General features: G+C 38.2%; 1 protein-coding gene across 5 annotated transcripts in view; it reads right to left on the reverse strand.

Annotated features, from left to right (window-relative positions):
- piezo1 (piezo type mechanosensitive ion channel component 1 (Er blood group)) overlaps positions 1-18,062 on the reverse strand; it is a 175,763-nt gene that overhangs the window by 62,591 nt on the left and 95,110 nt on the right. For 3 of the 5 annotated variants that reach the window (XM_028604247.1, XM_028604251.1, XM_028604252.1), the window contains 12 exons: positions 15,855-15,953; positions 15,554-15,626; positions 15,282-15,388; positions 15,061-15,140; positions 14,635-14,815; positions 13,162-13,267; positions 10,667-10,848; positions 6,610-6,758; positions 5,564-5,722; positions 3,065-3,168; positions 2,062-2,228; positions 344-520 (listed from right to left, as the gene is read on the reverse strand). In XM_028604247.1, coding sequence (XP_028460048.1) covers positions 344-520; positions 2,062-2,228; positions 3,065-3,168; positions 5,564-5,722; positions 6,610-6,758; positions 10,667-10,848; positions 13,162-13,267; positions 14,635-14,815; positions 15,061-15,140; positions 15,282-15,388; positions 15,554-15,626; positions 15,855-15,953 — 1,584 coding nt within the window. The remainder of the gene's footprint in view (positions 1-343; positions 521-2,061; positions 2,229-3,064; positions 3,169-5,563; positions 5,723-6,609; positions 6,759-10,666; positions 10,849-13,161; positions 13,268-14,634; positions 14,816-15,060; positions 15,141-15,281; positions 15,389-15,553; positions 15,627-15,854; positions 15,954-18,062) is intronic. The other 2 variants (XM_028604250.1, XM_028604248.1) reach the window with 2 other exon arrangements.

The raw sequence follows: 18,062 nt of genomic DNA on the forward strand, positions 1-18,062 counted from the left end.
TACACTGCATAATGTTGTAACTGATATTTAGTCAAGCACTGTAACAATTTCAGGTAGTTGTACTTTATTTGAGTATTTAAATGTTCTAATACTTTCTAGTTCTACTCCACTACTACACAATTGAATAATTTATTAAAGTTAGTGTTCTGTCTGCCTGTCTGTCTGTCTGTCTGTCTGTCTGTCTGCCTGTCTGCCTGTCTGCCTGTCTGCCTGTCTGCCTATATGTTTTCCCTTATCCTCCAGGACGGTATGTTGGTATTAATGACTAATTGAAATATACCATCATGCCTGTTGAAACATATTGTTGATGCAGAATGTGTGTGTAAGTGCATGTGTGTCTTACCAGGCTACAGTTACGGGAGTATTCAACAGGGTTGACAACACTGAGCTGGTACAGCATCTTACACACGATGATGACGCACACCCAGACTGTAGACAGACAGGAAGCCATGGGCCTGAAGCGACCGTAGGGCATCGCCAGAGACCACAACACCACCAGGACGAGGTTCATCACGGATGGCTACAGACAAACACAGAAACAGGACAACATTTAGGTCATATTATACTTATTCAAAAATAAAGAGCTTTTTGTCAAGTATCAGATGAGCACTATTTAATTGAAGATCATTCATCTATCAGGCAAACACCGAAACGAGCTGTTCTGAACATGGATGAATTACTTGCTTGATACAGTGCTCAGAAATAGTGCCCTATTCATTTCCATGAAAGGTGCTCATCCAGCAAATTTGCCAAAAAAGATAGATAGATAGATAGATAGATAGATAGATAGGGTAAGGGTTAAGGACACTACTTATACAAAAGACACAAAAATGTCAAAATGCTTGTTAATAATAATAATAATTAGAGGTATCTGATTTGCTGTACAGTGTTTTATCCATGGGCGATGGTAGTCCCCAGAGAAGAAGTTGGTAATTTCATGACACAAATTAGAACTAGAAGGTGTTGAAATTAATCAAATAATTGATGCATCGAATCGTGGACATGGACGATGCTGCATCGATAATCGGCAGGCTCATAATCGATTATTTCTGTTTACAATTTAATGTAGGCCTAACAACATTTCTGTTTACATATTCTGTTATGTTTTGCACATTCCGGAAGTGCCATGTGCTCAGTGCTGTAGTTTTATGTATCCAATTTATTTAGTATTAGAGCACTGCAGAATGTTTTGTTTTTGAAGCTTGAAAAGCTATGAATTAAATATCCTACATGGCTTTAATAGAAAGATTTTTTTTAAATTTGACGCATCGTGATGCATCGTGATGCATCGAGATATCGAATCAAAGTGAATCGCTGAGAGGATAATCGAATCGAATCGGGAGATCAGTGAAGATTCACATCTCTAATTAGAACCCAAATTGAACGTAAGCAACTAAAATTGCTGAATGTTAGAACATTGTTCCAAAATTGTTCATTATTACCGTGACTTATAAAGTGTCAGGTTTAGTTCCATCATAGTGTTAATAGTGTCAAAAAAATGTTAGCGGACGTTGTTGTTCAGTAGTTAGCTCAGAGATTATCGGCTAATGAAATTACTGATTTAGCAGGGGGATTAACACTTTTGCACGGCACTGTATCCAAATCACATTCTTATTAGGGGCTGAGCCCTCCTAAAGGTCTGATCCTAGAATTGCCCCTGGTTTTATCACAATCACACACCCATTCCTTTACCTTAGGGCTGCAACTAACGATGTACGATTATTGTCATTGTCGATTAATCTGTTGATTATTTTCTTTGATTAATTCATTAGTTGTTTGGTCTATAAAATGTCAGAAAATGGAGAAAAATGTCTACCAGTGTTTCCCAAAGCCTAAGAAGATGTCCTCAAATGGCTTCTTTTTTTATTTTTTACCACAAATCAAAGATATTCAGTTTACTGTCACAGAGGAGTAAAGTAGAAAATATTCACATTTAACAAGCGCAGAATCGAACACTTTTACTTTTCTTTCTTAAAAAATGTACTAAAAACCCAATAATAAGATGGGGGATTCATTCAATAGTTGACATCTAATCAATTAATCTTTGCAGCTTTACTTTACCTCTTCGAGTGAAACCCACACAGAGACGAATGCCACCATCTTGAGGATGTGGAGCTCCAGAAGCCTCCAGAGAAACACTTGAACTTTGGTGAGAATGTCAGAGAACCTTCTGGACAGAACCAGTAACCTGTCCATCACCAGACCCCACTTACTCGGCATCAACTCCCCTGAGCAAGGAAAGAAAGGATGGATGAACAAACACAGTGGGAGGGAATGGTCCCGCTCAGTTAAACTTTTGCTTGAATACAGTTGTTGACTATTCTAATAACCATGTGAATGCACATCTGGTAAATAAAATTTTGCAGAATGCAATAATAAAAAATGGTGTCAGTCATTTTTCTTACAGTAATTGACCGTTCTTCCTAAATAAAGTGGAATACTGTAAATGTTGAAGCATTTGAGGAACAAAATATTAATAGCAAGCTGATGTACAATGTTACGGTATACTACAGTATTTTTTTCTTTTTCAGTAGCCAGGTTGAGTCCGCCCACAAATCTTCTGAAATCATGTGGCATCAAGTCCCCACCAATTCAAGAAGAGAGTAATCGGAAAAATATAATGTTACACCAGAGATTTAATACAAAGAAGTACAAAAAATAAGAAGAGAAAGAGAGAAATGATACTGTAAAGCTTTCTATTAATACAGCACAGTACCATAAACAACTTTAGTGTCATTATGATTTACAGTAGGTACACTTTAAAATTACAGTATAGAGCAGGTAAATGTAGCTGCCAGTATTTTACTGTAAAGCTTATTTATACCGCACAGTACCGTAAATGTTTTTCCAGTAATAAACTGTGGTTATAAATTTCAGTAGGAACACTGTAAAATTACAGTAAAGAGCAGGTAAATGTAGCTGCCAGCTCTTTACTGTTATTTAACGGGAACATTTATTACAGTGATATGGGAACAATATAATAATTACTAATTTGCGTGTCAATAAGCAACACTTTAGCTGTAAAAATATGTCTTTAATATAAACCGCCACTGTTGTTTTTCACCTTCGTCTTCAGATTCCTCATCGGTGTTAGTTGCCAGGTCTTCCTCTTCAACGTTCATTCCCACATTAGAGCCAATCGGCTCAGTCCTCTCACTGTTCTTCTTCCTGGAGGCAAATTGTCTCATTGGTTGTTGCAAAAGGAAAGATTTATAATTCCTAGGTAGCACATGACGAAGGGAACACCACCACAAAGGGCAGAGATTTTAACCTAGATATTCTTAAAATATGGTCACCACATTCCAGTCCTACATCTTTCTCATTAAAGGAGAAAGGATTTCTGTTATGAGACTGGACTACTCCATTACATTACCTAGACTTGAGTAAGATACATTTTCTTTATTAACTGTAATACAGTAATATAATAAATAGTAATACTAATAAATAATTAACTGCCGATTTATTTCTATTATGAAAATCAGTCAAAAAAAACAAAAATTTTCCAAAATTTCAAATATAAAGTGTGACCGCTGTCTGCCAAATTTATTTCAGAATAATTGGGTGAATACAGCCACGGATAAGAAGCAAAATACAGTTATTAATGATTTCCCCAGAAGTCTGAACAGATCAATGTGATGTAATACTTATTTCAGTATGTGCTGCACTCCATGGTGCTTAGATTAGGTCTGGTTATATTGGAATGATATTTTTTTGTGTAAAAGTTAATAGTTCCACTTTTAATTAGTGGTCCTGTGAATTTTTGATGTGGAAGACAAAGGGAATCATTAACGCGTCAAGTTAAGGCTTCATTCACCTAACCTACAGCTTTAAACATGTTTCTAGACCCTGTTTTCTTTCTTCTGACACATTGAAAAACAATTAAAAAGGTTAATTGTTTATTTATCTCTATATTTATTTTTTGTTTTTATACAAAAAACCCTCTCTTTTCTCTTCTTGTAAACATTATAATAGTTTTGATGACTTGTCTTGAGCACAGGGGCATATACATACATTTGTCCAGTCAAATGTGATTTGGAGTAACTAGCTAACCCTGCACATGATGTAAAACTAAACTTAAACTTGTGGTTAGCAGAGTGATATCATTAGGACGAGGTGTGTATGGTTTTTAGCTGACAAAAAACTGTATTTACATTGTGGTTTTTCACTTCTCCATTATCCTCATTCTGAATCTGAACTAATAATGCTCCAAATTTTCTCTGAAGTGATTCAAATCATAACTAAACCCCACCCAGATATTCTGTTTCAATCAGAGATAAGTCACATGCCAAAAGATACAGTGAAGACACACATACCTCGATTCTCATTTTTTTATGATTAGTTTTCTTTTTCGTTCTTTTTACACGCTTTATTTTCTCTCCTCATTTGATTGTTCCATTCATCTGTCCCTTTAAGTTTTTATTTTTTTATTTTTCTCTTCACATTATTTAATGTTGAATAATTGTAGGGGACCCAACATGCCAAGACCCTTGAGAGTTTTCTGTTTTGTTTACATGTCCTTTTTTAATTGAATGTATCATTGCTGTTGTTCTTTAAACATTTGCTAAATAAATCAAATCCAACCTTAATTTCACTGTGGCTTTAAACAACACTGTCTAGCAATATTAAAGTGATGGTTCGGAGTAATTTCACCCTAGGGTCCTTTGCACCATGACCTCGAGCCAAACAGCCCCCGAGAAGTTTTTTTCACCTGGATCTAACATTGGGAGAGTTAGCGTAGAGTAGCGTTATCAGCTGAATAGCTTATTAGCGCAGGGGCTAATGGACCCACGTTTGTATCTCGTAAATGACCCCACTAATAATGCCCGAAATGATACCAAACTTCTACACTAGTACATATAGGCTATGTACTGTATAAAACGATGGATTGGAAAGTTTGTAAGTACACTTGCCTGTTGGCTTCTGCTCTCTGCTGTTGTTGCTGCTGCCGGCAGTAAGAGGAGTGCTTAGGGCCGTCTACAAATTACAACACCGAAAAGAGATGCAACAAAAATATTTAGTAAGTGCTGTAGTATAACTAGCAGGAGACAAGTAATAACTGAGAGAAGTTTGGAGACATTACCTTATTTAATCATTAAATTAATAAATATTTTTGTTGTATCTCTTTTCGGTGTAGTAATTTGTAGACGGCCCTAAGCACTCGTCTAACTGCAGGTAGCAGAAGCAGCAGCAACAGAGAGCAGAAGAGAGCAGGCAAGTGTTCATAAACTTCTGGTGTACTTACAAACTTTCAAATCCATCGTTTTATGAGTACATAACCTATTTGTACTAGTGTAGAAGTTTGGTATCATTTCGGTCATTATTAGTGGGGTCATTTACGAGATACAAACGTGGGTCCATTAGCCCCTGCGCTAATAAGCTATTCAGCTGATAACGCTACTCTACGCTAACTCTCCCAATGTTAGACCCAGGTGAAAAAAGCTTCTGGTGGGTTGTTTGGCTCGAGGTCATGGTGCAAAGGACCCTAGGGTGAAATTACTCCGAACCATCACTTTAAACATGTTTTTGATTGGACGTGAATGCTAGGAGTGTGTAGGTAGGTTACTTGTGTTTAGGGGTAACATGCTCCAGGTCAGTGATTCTCATGAAGGGCTTGTGGAAGTAGTGCAGCTGCAGAATACAGGCCAGCAGGAAGAAGCCAGGGATCAGAATACTGCTGAAGAGTTCAGAGAGAGCAAACGTCTCCAGACCAATTGCTGCCAGCCTGAGAGACGACAGGGAGGGGTGGGGGGGTGGGGTGTTTAGTTACAACATATACAATCTGAATAACGGTAAAACTGTACACATTGCTCACTTAGTGAAAGGAACACAGGGTTAATAAGGACCCCACAGTTTATTTTTGCCTTGCTATATAAACTGTTTGGTCAACAGTAGGGTTATTATACTGTAGTAAACTAAAATGAACTAAAACTAAAACCTTCAAGAAAACTAAACTGAATCTATATTGCCAGGTTAAAAAACTCATAAATCATTTCAGTTTTAGTTTTTTAGCTATAATATAGCTGTCACTACTGAAAAAGGAGAGCATGAAATTCTGTTAACTCTTGTGACATTGAACCACAGAAACTGAACAGACTTGACATGAGATGGCGCTGTGCTGTAATTGCTTTACATCGGACACTAAAGTATTCTGTATGAATATGTAGCTACATCTAAGACATTACACCTGGCCCTGACAAACCAAAGACTACTGTAAAACTAAATCTAAATATGTAAAAAATTAAACTAAACCTTTCTAAAAAACCGAAACTAAAAAAAAACTAGCTAACACACTCTGAAACTAAGTAAAGCTTAACTAAAATTAAATCCAAAAGTCAAAAATAAAAATAAAAAATAACTATAATAACCTTGGTCAACAAGCCTAATTACCTCCATTTGCATTGTAGTTATGCTTAGGATGTTTGGGGTATGTGCTATGAGCAGTTAAAATAGTCCTTTAGACATGGGTAATGTTTAAATATTATATAACTATCTATTTACTATAAAAATTACAAAAGAATGACAGCAGAGCCAGCTTAAAGAGACACAGAGACATTTCAGCAGGGTAAAGGAAGACACAAGACAGGCTCAGTATTTTGTAAAAGAACGTACTGTTCTTCTGTAAAACCAGTAAAGTTTCTCCAGTATCCAGGGAAGTCTTCAAACTGGTAAGTGTAGATGGAGATCAGCACCAGCATAGTGTAGGCCACAACAAGCCACCAGAAGAGCTTCAACAGACGCCTCCACAGAGAGTAGTACACCTGGGAAATAGGAACAAGACACTCAATACAAGAGATTTTGGGAAATAACATTTATTTTTTTAAATATGAATGTACAAATAAATACAGTTTGAGGAAGGCAGCTGGGTGTGTAATTGTCACAATCCAACTTTTGGTCACAAACCAAGTAGTCTGGATCAAAGGAAGTACATTTACAAGATGTCCCTCACTTTCTGCTTCTCAAACTCCCTTTATGGGAAACAACAAACTTTGTACTAGCAAGCTACACGCTGAAAATGGCAAGTTTTAAAGGAAATTTGGTTTGTGCAACAAGGCAGGCCTGCTTGGTTCTTTCGGGGGAATGTTTGTAAATATTTACAAAGAATATGTGGTAACACTTTACAATAATGGTACATGAATTATCATGAATTCATGCATGACTTCATGCATGAAAAAACATGAATTCACTCATGTAGTACTTCATGAACTGTCAGTACACGTACACGGATTAATAGTATCTCATGCATGACCTTATGCAGGAATAATAACTAAAAGAATAATATAAAGATCCAGTGTGTAGGAATTTCTCCCATCTAGCGTTGACGACATATATCGCAATCAACTCTCTCGCACCATGCACAAGTACATATTACAGCTACGGTAGCCTTCACGCTTCAAAAAGCCGGTCTCTTTTCAATATCCTTTTTCTTTTTCTGGGTGAAGAAGAAGACTCCTGTTCCTAAAATTTGGATTTTGAATACATGTGGTTCTCCATGTTTCCTTCTTCAAACTTGCCGAGGCCGGGAAGCTACGATACCCATTAGCAGCATTAGCAGCACCTGTGAGTTTATCATGTGACAGCGAAAACGTGAATGGCGGAGCAGTATGTCCTGTATGTCCCTTACCGGCCGACATATTTCAAGATGGCACATGAATATGGAGCATCTACCCCAGTTCATGGGAATGCAAATGTAAAATTTCAAGCCAAAAGGAATGCTTAGAATTGATGGTGGAGGTAAATATTCATGAAAAAGGACAAGTTTGTGAACAGGCAACACAGATTTTGATAATGAATAACTAAACAAGTTACACCCTGGACCTTTAATTAATGCATCAATTAAGGTATTTGAATCATCACGATTTCTTTTTGTGATCAACTTTTTTTTATTGGCACCTTCAGACATACAAAACAAATTCCACACCTTGTGACATGTAATAGCAGAACAGATCAACACAAACTGAACAAGAACAAAAACCCTCTCCCACCCCCACCCTCTGTGGTCTTGAGGAAAACAAAACAAATGAATAAACAGAAACCACACCTTGCCTTATCACTCTACTCTAATTCTTGTGGGGTCGAGGGCATTAAGTCTGATATGCTGCTGCGCTTTCCCATAGGCTGATAGTTGATGATCTGGCATTGTTAATCCTTGCTGTAGAGAGCTCAAGCATAACTATGTCTAGAAAATACGGCAACCACTGTTTTATACAAAGCGAGTGTGGGGGGAGCTAGCGTTGAGCTATCATTTTCTGGGTTGCAGTTGAGCCGGCTAGCCAAATTTTCCTCTGTCTCCCAAGCAGGTGTAATTTAGAGTTGTCATTAAGTAACAAAACAATCGGGTCAGTAAGAATTCGACATCCTATCACATCAGATATTATTGATGTTGTTTTATTCAATAACTCATGCACCTGTTCACACTCCCAGACCATATGCAGGAAAGTTCCAGTTTGTTCAGGTTGGCAGAACGTACAATAGGGAGTTTGAATGACTTTAGAGATGTATCTTTTCTGAGGAGTCCAATATGTCCTATGACATATGTTGGTGGTTGAATACTGGTGATTTGGGTTCTTGGAACAGTGGAAAATGTCCCAAACTGTCTCCCAATTAATTGCGTTCCCCTCAGGGCTCAGCTCTCGCTCTCATTTCTTTACTATTGGGAGTTCTCCTATGGATACTTGCATCAGTTTAGCATAAATATTACATTAAATCCACAAAAATAGCTAATAGCTTAAAAATAGCTATTTTGAGACTTTTTAAAATTTATTTTAAAAGTGCCCCTAGCACTCCCATTCAAAAGACCATTTGACCGAAAAACGAAAATACGGTAAATCTTAAAAGTGGCGCTTCCGTCCATATATGCTTTTAAACGAAAGTTTGACTCGTGTACATTCACAAAAAGACCCTAGGTTGCATTTTGGCGAGAGTTACGGTTTAAGAATTTTTGGAATAGAGTCCTCAAGATCAGAGATGTACAACAAAATATCATCTGCAAATAATGATATTGAGCTGCTATTGGATTCTGTGTGGGATTTGTATATAAAGTATGCACCATTTCAATGAATTTGGCCCCCAAACCAAGCCTCTCCATTACTTGCCACAAGTAGTTCCACTCTAGGCGGTCAAAAGCCTTTTCCACGTCCACTGATAAAACTTCTGCCGTTTTTGGAAGGTTTTTGGCTTCTTCTATTACATGAAATAGTCTGCGTACATTGTCTGCAGCATGACGCTTTGGTATAAAACCTGATTGGTCGGAGTGGACTAGCTTCTCGATAAAGCATTTGAGGCAAACGGCCAAGACTTTGGAATAAAGCTTAATATCAGTCCCGATGAGGCTGATGGGCCTGAAATTTGAGCAATCCATAAGATCTTTACCCTTTTGGGGTATAACGGAAATTTGCGCAGTGTTTGTTTGTTGGTGGAAAGTACCCTTCTCTATGGCCGAGGTTAAAGCTTGTAATAATATGTCAAAATACTGTAGAAGAAGTTCTGATGGAATTCCATCTAACCCTGGCGTTTTCCCTTTTTTAACTGTTTTGAATGCTGATTTAATTTCCTTTAACGTTATAGGTTGACCCAGTTCTTCTGCCTCCTCTGGGTCAAGAAGAGGCAGGTTTAGTTCTTTTAGGAACTTCTGGCACTGTGTCAGATCTGGGTTGCAGGAGGGACTCATACAACTTTGAATAAAAGGATTGAAAAGTAGCATTGATATCCTTGTCGAGATACCTCGGTCTGTGCGGATGCAGTTGATATTATCTCTGGATTCGCTTTGTTTTAATTTCAGAGCAATTTGCTTTGGACCATTCAAATAATAATTTTGCCACACTCTGTGCATTATGAACTTAGGTCTCCTTCTTAGCAGATCATTTAGCTCTGTTTGACTTGTGACTAGAAGAGTATGTGTAGATTTAGAAAAACAAGTCTTAAGAGACTGCTCTAAAGATTTACAGTGTTCTTCCAACTCCGCAATCCTTGCCTCTCTTTTCCTCTTCAAGTTGACCGCAAAGGAAGACGTGAAATCTCATAAAACCTTTAGTTGCCTGCCAGATAAATGCAGGGTCAGACACTGAGTCGGTATTGATTGATATAAACTCAGCCAGTTTGGCTCTAAATTCTGCATCAAAAGCTGTGTTTGGGAAAAGGGAATTATGAAATTGCCAGCTCCTAGATCTTTCTCCTAACATATCACAATGGAATGTGGTTATCAGCGCATTGTGATTAGACAGAATTGCTGGTTCTATTGCTATCGTGTGGAACACTGCCTTAAGCTCACTGGAGCACAAAATATAATCAATGCGGGAGTGGGTGAGGTGACGTGTGGAAAACAAGGTGTAATCCTTGCTAGTAGGGTTATCTGTAAAATGGTGGGATTTCACAACTGCTCTAAATTGGTTTAAAGCCCAAAAGTTTTAACAGCCCAGAGTGTTTTGTCTCCTATCCCAGAATGTATCTGTGGTGGAGCCAGAACTTACTCCACAGTGCTGTGGAGATACAGTAGGTCTGGCAATGCAAGACTACAAACCAACTAACTAACTAACACAAAGAAGAAAAACGTGGCACAATACTGAGGTTCCCCAAAAATATTATTCTGAAGAGAGAATTACTGTATGTTTAAAAAAGTATCTGATGATATATCTAAATTAACCTGAACCTGAACCAGGCATGCTCCTACCTGATAGAGACAGAGGCAGAGCAGGAACAGCAGCATGTAGATGATTTTGTATCCAACGAGTTTTCCAGCAAAGGAGACCGTGATGAACATCCCTCCACACACATATATCCAGTATTTGGCATAAGTGCTCATCACCATGCCTCCTAGAACCTTCAGCACAGATTCATTACCAGCGCCCTCTTCTGACAAGGATAAAAGGATAGATAGGAAGGAGAGGGGGTGAGGAAGAGGGGTTAGATGTTGATGGTAAAATGTAAACAAAGTCATCAGGAAGACAATGTCTAAGATGGACTATAACGGCATAGAAAAACATGTCACACTCTGCAGACTGGAACTACATTTCATCACAAAGTTTGTGGCAATTTAATCTGACGGGGGCTCTAGAAAAAAGGCTACAGAGTTGTAAAAATGGGTAATCCTATGGTAGTCTGGATCAACTGAAGTACATTTCCAGGATAATTGCCTGACATCCAGTGTGTGATGTCACTGCGCTTCTCTGTGTGACGCCATTCTCAAAATGCCTTTGCTCCGGGAAACAACAAAAAGCTACAAGCTAAAATGGCACGTTTTGAAGAAAATTTGGATCGTGCAATAAGACAGGTCTGCTTTGTTACAGTAACTTCATTTAATATTGTATGTGGCATTTTTGTTTGTGTGGTGCAAACGTTCCACCAAAAGAAGTTCCTTTCTGTGACTATTTTGCAGAGATACCGTTGCTGCGTCCAGAGCTTAGCTCCAAGACGATTGGGATTGGTTTAAAGAAATCGAAACAACCCAGAGCGTTTTTTTCTCCTATCCTAGAATGTGTCTGTGGTATACCAGACCTTACTCTAGCCTTACTCTCAGCGCTGTGGAGTAGTAATAGTAACATAGTTAACATGAAACATTGGGTGAAGTTTTTCTTTTCTCAAATAGAAATGATGCTGAGTAATTAATGAATTAGTTATGACAAAAAGTTTGGTATGTTAGTGTAATATAATGTAACGTTACCTAGCTTGTTTAATAGCTTGTTGGATAGAAATGCACCCACTACAACTAACGTTATCACGGCTATAAGCCTAACGTTATGTTTGTGAACTGATATTAGGGTTAATATTGAAGATCTACAGTTGTGTTTTGCTCCATAGGAAGTTAAGTGGCTCAGTTAAGTATATACCCTCTGTCCCAGACAAAACCTAATATTTATGTGGAGGACGCAAGATCATTTTATTATTATAATATGACCGCATGGTTAATCTATGAACCTAACCCATATTTAGACATCTGACGTTAGCTAAAGATTTGTGTTGTTGTTGTCCAGATAAAATGACAGAGAAAAAGAAAAACAGGCATAAGATAATTTTTCAGTAGGCCTACACCAAAACGCCAAGTAAGTACAATAAATCCTCATTTCAAGACAATTTGGTAACATCTTTATAAGAATGGGTGCTTATGGAAATACTAATGTCACTAGGCCTATGTCACAGGCAAAGGAGACAGAAAGAACAGGGACAGAGGGACAGGGAGACCAGGGACAGTCAGGTGGAGAGTCTCAGGGAGACCAGGGACAGTCAGGTGGAGAGTCTCAGGTATGTGTTGAGCTTAGTTCATATTTTTGGAGGTGTGCTGTCAGGGTCAGCAGATGAGCTTTACCAGTGGATCACTAATTTACATTATGATCAGCTAATTTAACAAGTGTACAAAAGCATTGTATTGCTTTTATATGGGGAAACGTTTTCAAAATAAGTCATTATGTTTTAAGGTATTTTTGTGGCTTGATTGTAAACAACTTAAAAATAAATACATGGTTTTAAAGAAGAATATTTTGGTCAATTTAGTCAGCTTTTTCATTGAATCACAATAATGGTACGGTCTCCATGCTACACTAATGATAATGTTAAGGCTTTCCTCTGTGTATACACGAGTATAAATGAGGCTGTATTAATTGTGTCCCCTTCAAAATTGCTCTTCAGAAATGTTATGTTTATTGTCCCCCCCTACTGTTAGATCAGATTTACGCCCATGGGTATATTGTTTTGTTTTGTACTGTATATGTAAACCCCATCAGAAAAATGCCACATACGCTCTCTATGGCCTTGACCTTTGAAAAAATTACATTGCAATTCCTTTAGGTGAGGCTTTTATCCGAAGCAACTTCCAATAAGTGCATTTAACCATTAAGGTACAAACTCAGATCAGCAAGGATCTAAATAAAAATAAAAACCAAACTACAAAGTACCACATGTAAGTGACATTTTTTTTATTACCACATCTTCTTAGACAAGGTACGGTCAGAAGAGATGTGTTTTTTGTATAAACATCCAAAATTGTGTATAAATGCTGTTCATGTGTGTTTTATCATAATGGAACATTCTATGTTTGTAATGTCAGTGTGAATAAATGACAAGGTGTGTGTGTGTGTGTGTGTGTGTGTGTGTGTGTGTGTGTGTGTGTGTGTGTGTGTGTGTGTGTGTGTGTGTGTGTGCAGGCGTGTCTGTGTGTAAAAGATATCTGACCTCTGGTAGTGACCTCCTGTAGTGGCGTGGCCATTTTCCTTTTCCTGCTGAAGTTTTCTTTCACTGACTGACGTACTAACAGCCAGAAGGTTAAAGTAAACAGGAGCTGGAGAGAGACAGATATAACAGAGGGATGGAAAAACACAGAAAAACATGGAGAACAGGACACTGGGTTTCTGAAAAAAGACCCAGCCACCGCTGAGTTGATTTAAATAAAGTAAATAAAGTTTTGTACATGTTAAGGAATAGAGCGCATAAGTGTTTACTGTTGCTGAACTTGGAATAGAGAATGGAGAGCATACTTTTGGTACTGCATTCTCCCAGCAAGTGAAAGAAAACATTGGTTCAACAGGCAAGGAGAGTTTATCAGCTCCAGCGCTGGTGCTGTGTGAAGGGACATGTGATCTGACACAGCCAGGAGTTGAACTCATATTTTGTCAACAAGACACATGCTGTACTAATCATAGACAGTAAGAAATAATGGACAAAGCTTCTGGGTCTGAAAAGTGAAGCCAATGTGGAAGTGCCTTAAATCTGCATTCTATCTAATTTCCAGCAGGTTGCAAAAATAAGTTGGCATCTATAGATGTCTGGGAAAATAACCCTACTTCTTACTTGATTTGTCAATTGACACCCTCAGTAAACATTTTCATAATGCGATTATTGTCCGAGTCGCTACGTTCAGGTCTTCTTCAATACAGCATAATGTTCATTTTGTAAATTATGGTCCCATTTATTTTAAAGATGATGATAAAGCAGAAACTGCTTTAGGGGCGTGGCAACACGCCAACCTGTCAATCATGACAGAGGCTTAGCAGTGCTAACCTTGGCACTGTGTAAATTAAAATAGTCAGGCACTTGTTTTGGGTGTTTTCCATGTTTTAATATTAAACTTTGACCCTCTTACTTTGTGTTTTCATTTCATCAAAGTTAAATGGAACATTTGGTTGCTTAAAAAGGTCTTGGTTAGTGTTATGCAAACCAATCAGGCTAGCTACCGCTAGCATTAGCTGGTAACTTAAGGGAAAGTTTGCAGATTTTCCATGTACTGCCATGTTTACCAGCCAGTAAATCTCCACTGGATGACTCGCTTCAGAAAAGTTAAGAATCAGCAACTTTCCCCCAATAGTGTTTAGCTTGGCGCAGAGCCATTGCAACCATAAATAACACTGGCCTGGCCGCATCATCCTCCCCAGCTCTACCCTCTCGTCAAAAATCGTCACATCTGGTTGCAAAAAAACAAAAACTCAAGGTGCTTCAAAACGGCAGTCCACAAACCTATGGGTCACAGATGGTACGTCCATTCTTGGAGCTCATGCCTCATAGTGCTTTGAGAATGTAGAGATGAGCCCTACTATATTAACTCTTTCTAGAGCCAGGAGTCAGTGATGAAAATCATACTGAATCTCATAATAGGTCTCAACTTTAACTTCATCATCATCAAGTCACCCAGTATGTATTCTCTTATCTTACCTTGGCTCCCAGTCTTAGACAGGGGTACTGGGCTCTGTCCAGGCCCAGTTGTCTGAGGCTCATGGTGCCCACAGTGGTGGGCAGTTCAGGTTGAAGCTCCATGGCCCAGACGTACTGCAGACAGCACAGAGCCAGGCCATAAAGCAGGATGAATGGAGAGCACAGTGTGGCCGCATGCCGTCTGCAAAAAGAGACAGCCTACTGAAATCAGGTCTAAACCCTGAAACAACACATTAGTGTGGGTTCAGTCATAATTTAGCATGTGTTTTACATACCTATGTTGAAATCACTTTAAACCTTAAGATTTGTTTAGTTTAACCAGACCAAACACTGACCCAACATAAGCTATATCTGTAGGAATCAAAACATGTAAAGGTAATCGGGTTGTTTATTGGTTCTGATTAGTTCTGTCAATGCTATAGGTACCTGGCACGCAGGATCCAGATGAGACACGCCCACAGCAGCAGCACAAAGGTCAGCCAGCTGTGGTACATGATGCTCCAAACCTTAGTAAAATGGAAACAGCACATAAAAAGGTGGAAATCCATCTTGTGATGCTGTTTTTTGCTGTATAGGTTCACAGTATACTGCATTGGTCCTATGTCATTTTATAAATGTATAAAAACATGGTTTCTTCTAATAGTTACCATCATGGCTATGAGAGCACAGACATAGCTCTGCTGCATGACCATCTTTCCCAGCAGAAAAAAGGGGCTTTCACTCTGTTGGGGGCCACTGGGGGCGCCACTTACACCTGGCAAAAACAACAATCATCTCAGTAAGGAGAACATGACATAGAATAACAACAAACCAACTTAGGTATTTCTCCTGAACAGATTGTCCACTGTTTTAATATTGTAATGACAAACAGTGTTTTAATTACATATGTGATGTCTGAGAAATATGGAGCATTTGATACCCAGATCAGGCTGACTTTCTCCAGCCATAGTTCCTCCCCTGCTGCTTTCTGTGCCCATAGACATGAGCATGAGCTGAAACAGAAAAGCACGCATACACAGAAAACACTTCAAGATACACAACTGTACATAGTGGATATGTGAATACATTTTTATCTAAGAATGGGACTTGATTGTACTGTATCATTTCCTTCCACGAGATACACCTCTTGATATGATGAATATGATGCAATGTATTCATACTTTTCACTGTAGGTTTGAAAAAATTGATTTACTAAACTAAACAGAGAAATTAATATTTACCTGTGTTTCATCTTCATAGTTATCTTTCTGTTTATTACATGGCCTTAACTCCACCATCTCCTCCTCTTCTGTTTTGTCTTGCTGCTGCTCCTTAACCTGCTGAAAAAAAATACAGCATCTGAGAAGAAACATTTTTTTTAAAAGACAAAAATGCTTCAATCATAATGCAAAAGTTTTGATTGGTTGCAAAGTCATGGATTGTTCTACTGTCACCGCAGCTATTAAATGCACTTCTTCATTTTTCATTTTAAACGCACTTGTGCCTCCTAGCTCCTGCACTGCATCATTGTAAGCCAAAATAGCAACAGTGGCCTCAGCAGAAAACTGCATTTGGATTGACAGCTCACTGTATCTGCCCACCAGTATCTTACTGTAGTTCAGGGAGTATCTGAGATGTCAAAAGATGTAAAAACAATTAAAAAATAAAATGATAATAAAACCAGAAATATTTTCAATAATTTTAAAAACCTTATATTCTCTGTAGATCTACAGGGATTCAGCCATTGTGTCGATGTGAATGAAGAAAGTATCGTTTGTATTTTTTCAATATTACAGTAAGCCGCCTATGCATGATCCTCAATAAAACCGTGAGGTTGGGTGCAGAGCAGAAAGGCAAAGGTATACGTTGCTTCCGGCTTTGGTTGCACCTTGAAAGGTTAGTGGCAACAAGGTCAAATTTTGATTAATTTGAACTTTGAGTGCAATGTCGAGCGGTGCGTCACACCAACGGTAGCTCTTCCTCCAAGTGATTTTACCATGGATCATGTTTAGCCGGCTTAAAGGCCATTATCATATATAAGTTATTTTACCAAAAAGAAAAAAATGAAGAAAAAAAGACCAAAACTGTACTTCTTTTAACTGTTACTTTGATAATTTTTTACAGTTACCCAGGGATGTCACTAGGATTGAAAGACAGGGGGGGCTTAGACCCCAGGCTTTGCAAAACTTTCCCTTGCAAAATCTTACTTACGTTATTCTAATGTTAGCTTTTAGATATATCAAAGCTGCATGGGGGGAACGTACTTAGGCCAGACTGTGCTCCTGCTAAGTTATTCTGTAGGCTACAGGGCTGGACTGGCCATCGGGCATACCGGGCATTTTCCCGGTGGGCCGAATCACCGATTTAAATAGGCCTTTTTTAATTTTTTGGCCGGGCCGGCCCATAAAGAATTCACAGCAGCCCATTGGTTAATTTTCTTTATTGGCACTGGCCTGACCCAATCAAATCCAGGAACACCCTTCCGCACTGCGGGCCGCAACTTTACGAATCCCGCTATGGCCACGCCTCCCGGCCCTGACAAGCTGTAATAGTTATGCTGGAAGTTTAGCATCCACCGTTAAAATGGACAAACGACCACTAAAGTGCAAGGGAGGTTCAGAGAAATTACAGGAGAAAAATATTAAGAATCTACAAGCGGATTCCTCAAAAGCTTTGCGCGCGTGTATGCGTGTGTCACGTCATAACGACAACAAGCAGTTTGTCTGTAACATTAAAGTTAGTGGCTGTCAGGTAACCTATCTGTTTAAGCTTACATTGAAAATGCTAGCAGTTAGCTTGTTGGGTAGCTGAAAAGTCTGTGATCTATAAAATCAGTGTTGATACAGTGTTCCTTGAATGGCTTAATTAGCTTCTCTTGTATTGGTGTTCTTTTCCAGGGCATATACTACTCTCAGCTTTATTATAGCTTTTGGGAAGGGTTATGGTTATGGTTATTGTATTTAGCAGACACTTTTGTCCAAAGTGATAAAATATGAATATTACAATAGTTAAAATTAAATTTAAAGTTGCTAAGCCAATATTAAGCAAAATAATAACAAAAATGGCAATACAATATCAAATATCAATAATAAAAAAATATAAAAAAAACATAAATATACAAATCATAACTCTAAGAATGAATTAATTATTTATGTGTAAGATAAATCTTGACACCCCTCTTGAAGGATCCAAAACTATCACATGAACGCTGAACACTAGGCAACTCATATCATAGAATGCACGCATATTTTAAGAGGACTGTCTGCAGGGAATGTGTCAGCTAAAATATCCCTTTATCTTTACCTCAAGTAAACGTAGCTGCATTTACCAAATAAAGTCAAAGTTCTAAGATGTAAAATGTTGTCTGAACACATTTATTGATATTTACTTTGTACTTCGTTTACTGAAGTTGACAATTGTCAAAAAGGAGATTTTAAATCAAGATTTGT

The sequence above is a fragment of the Perca flavescens genome, chromosome 17, assembly GCF_004354835.1.
Source record: "Perca flavescens isolate YP-PL-M2 chromosome 17, PFLA_1.0, whole genome shotgun sequence".
Lineage (NCBI taxonomy): Eukaryota > Metazoa > Chordata > Actinopteri > Perciformes > Percidae > Perca > Perca flavescens.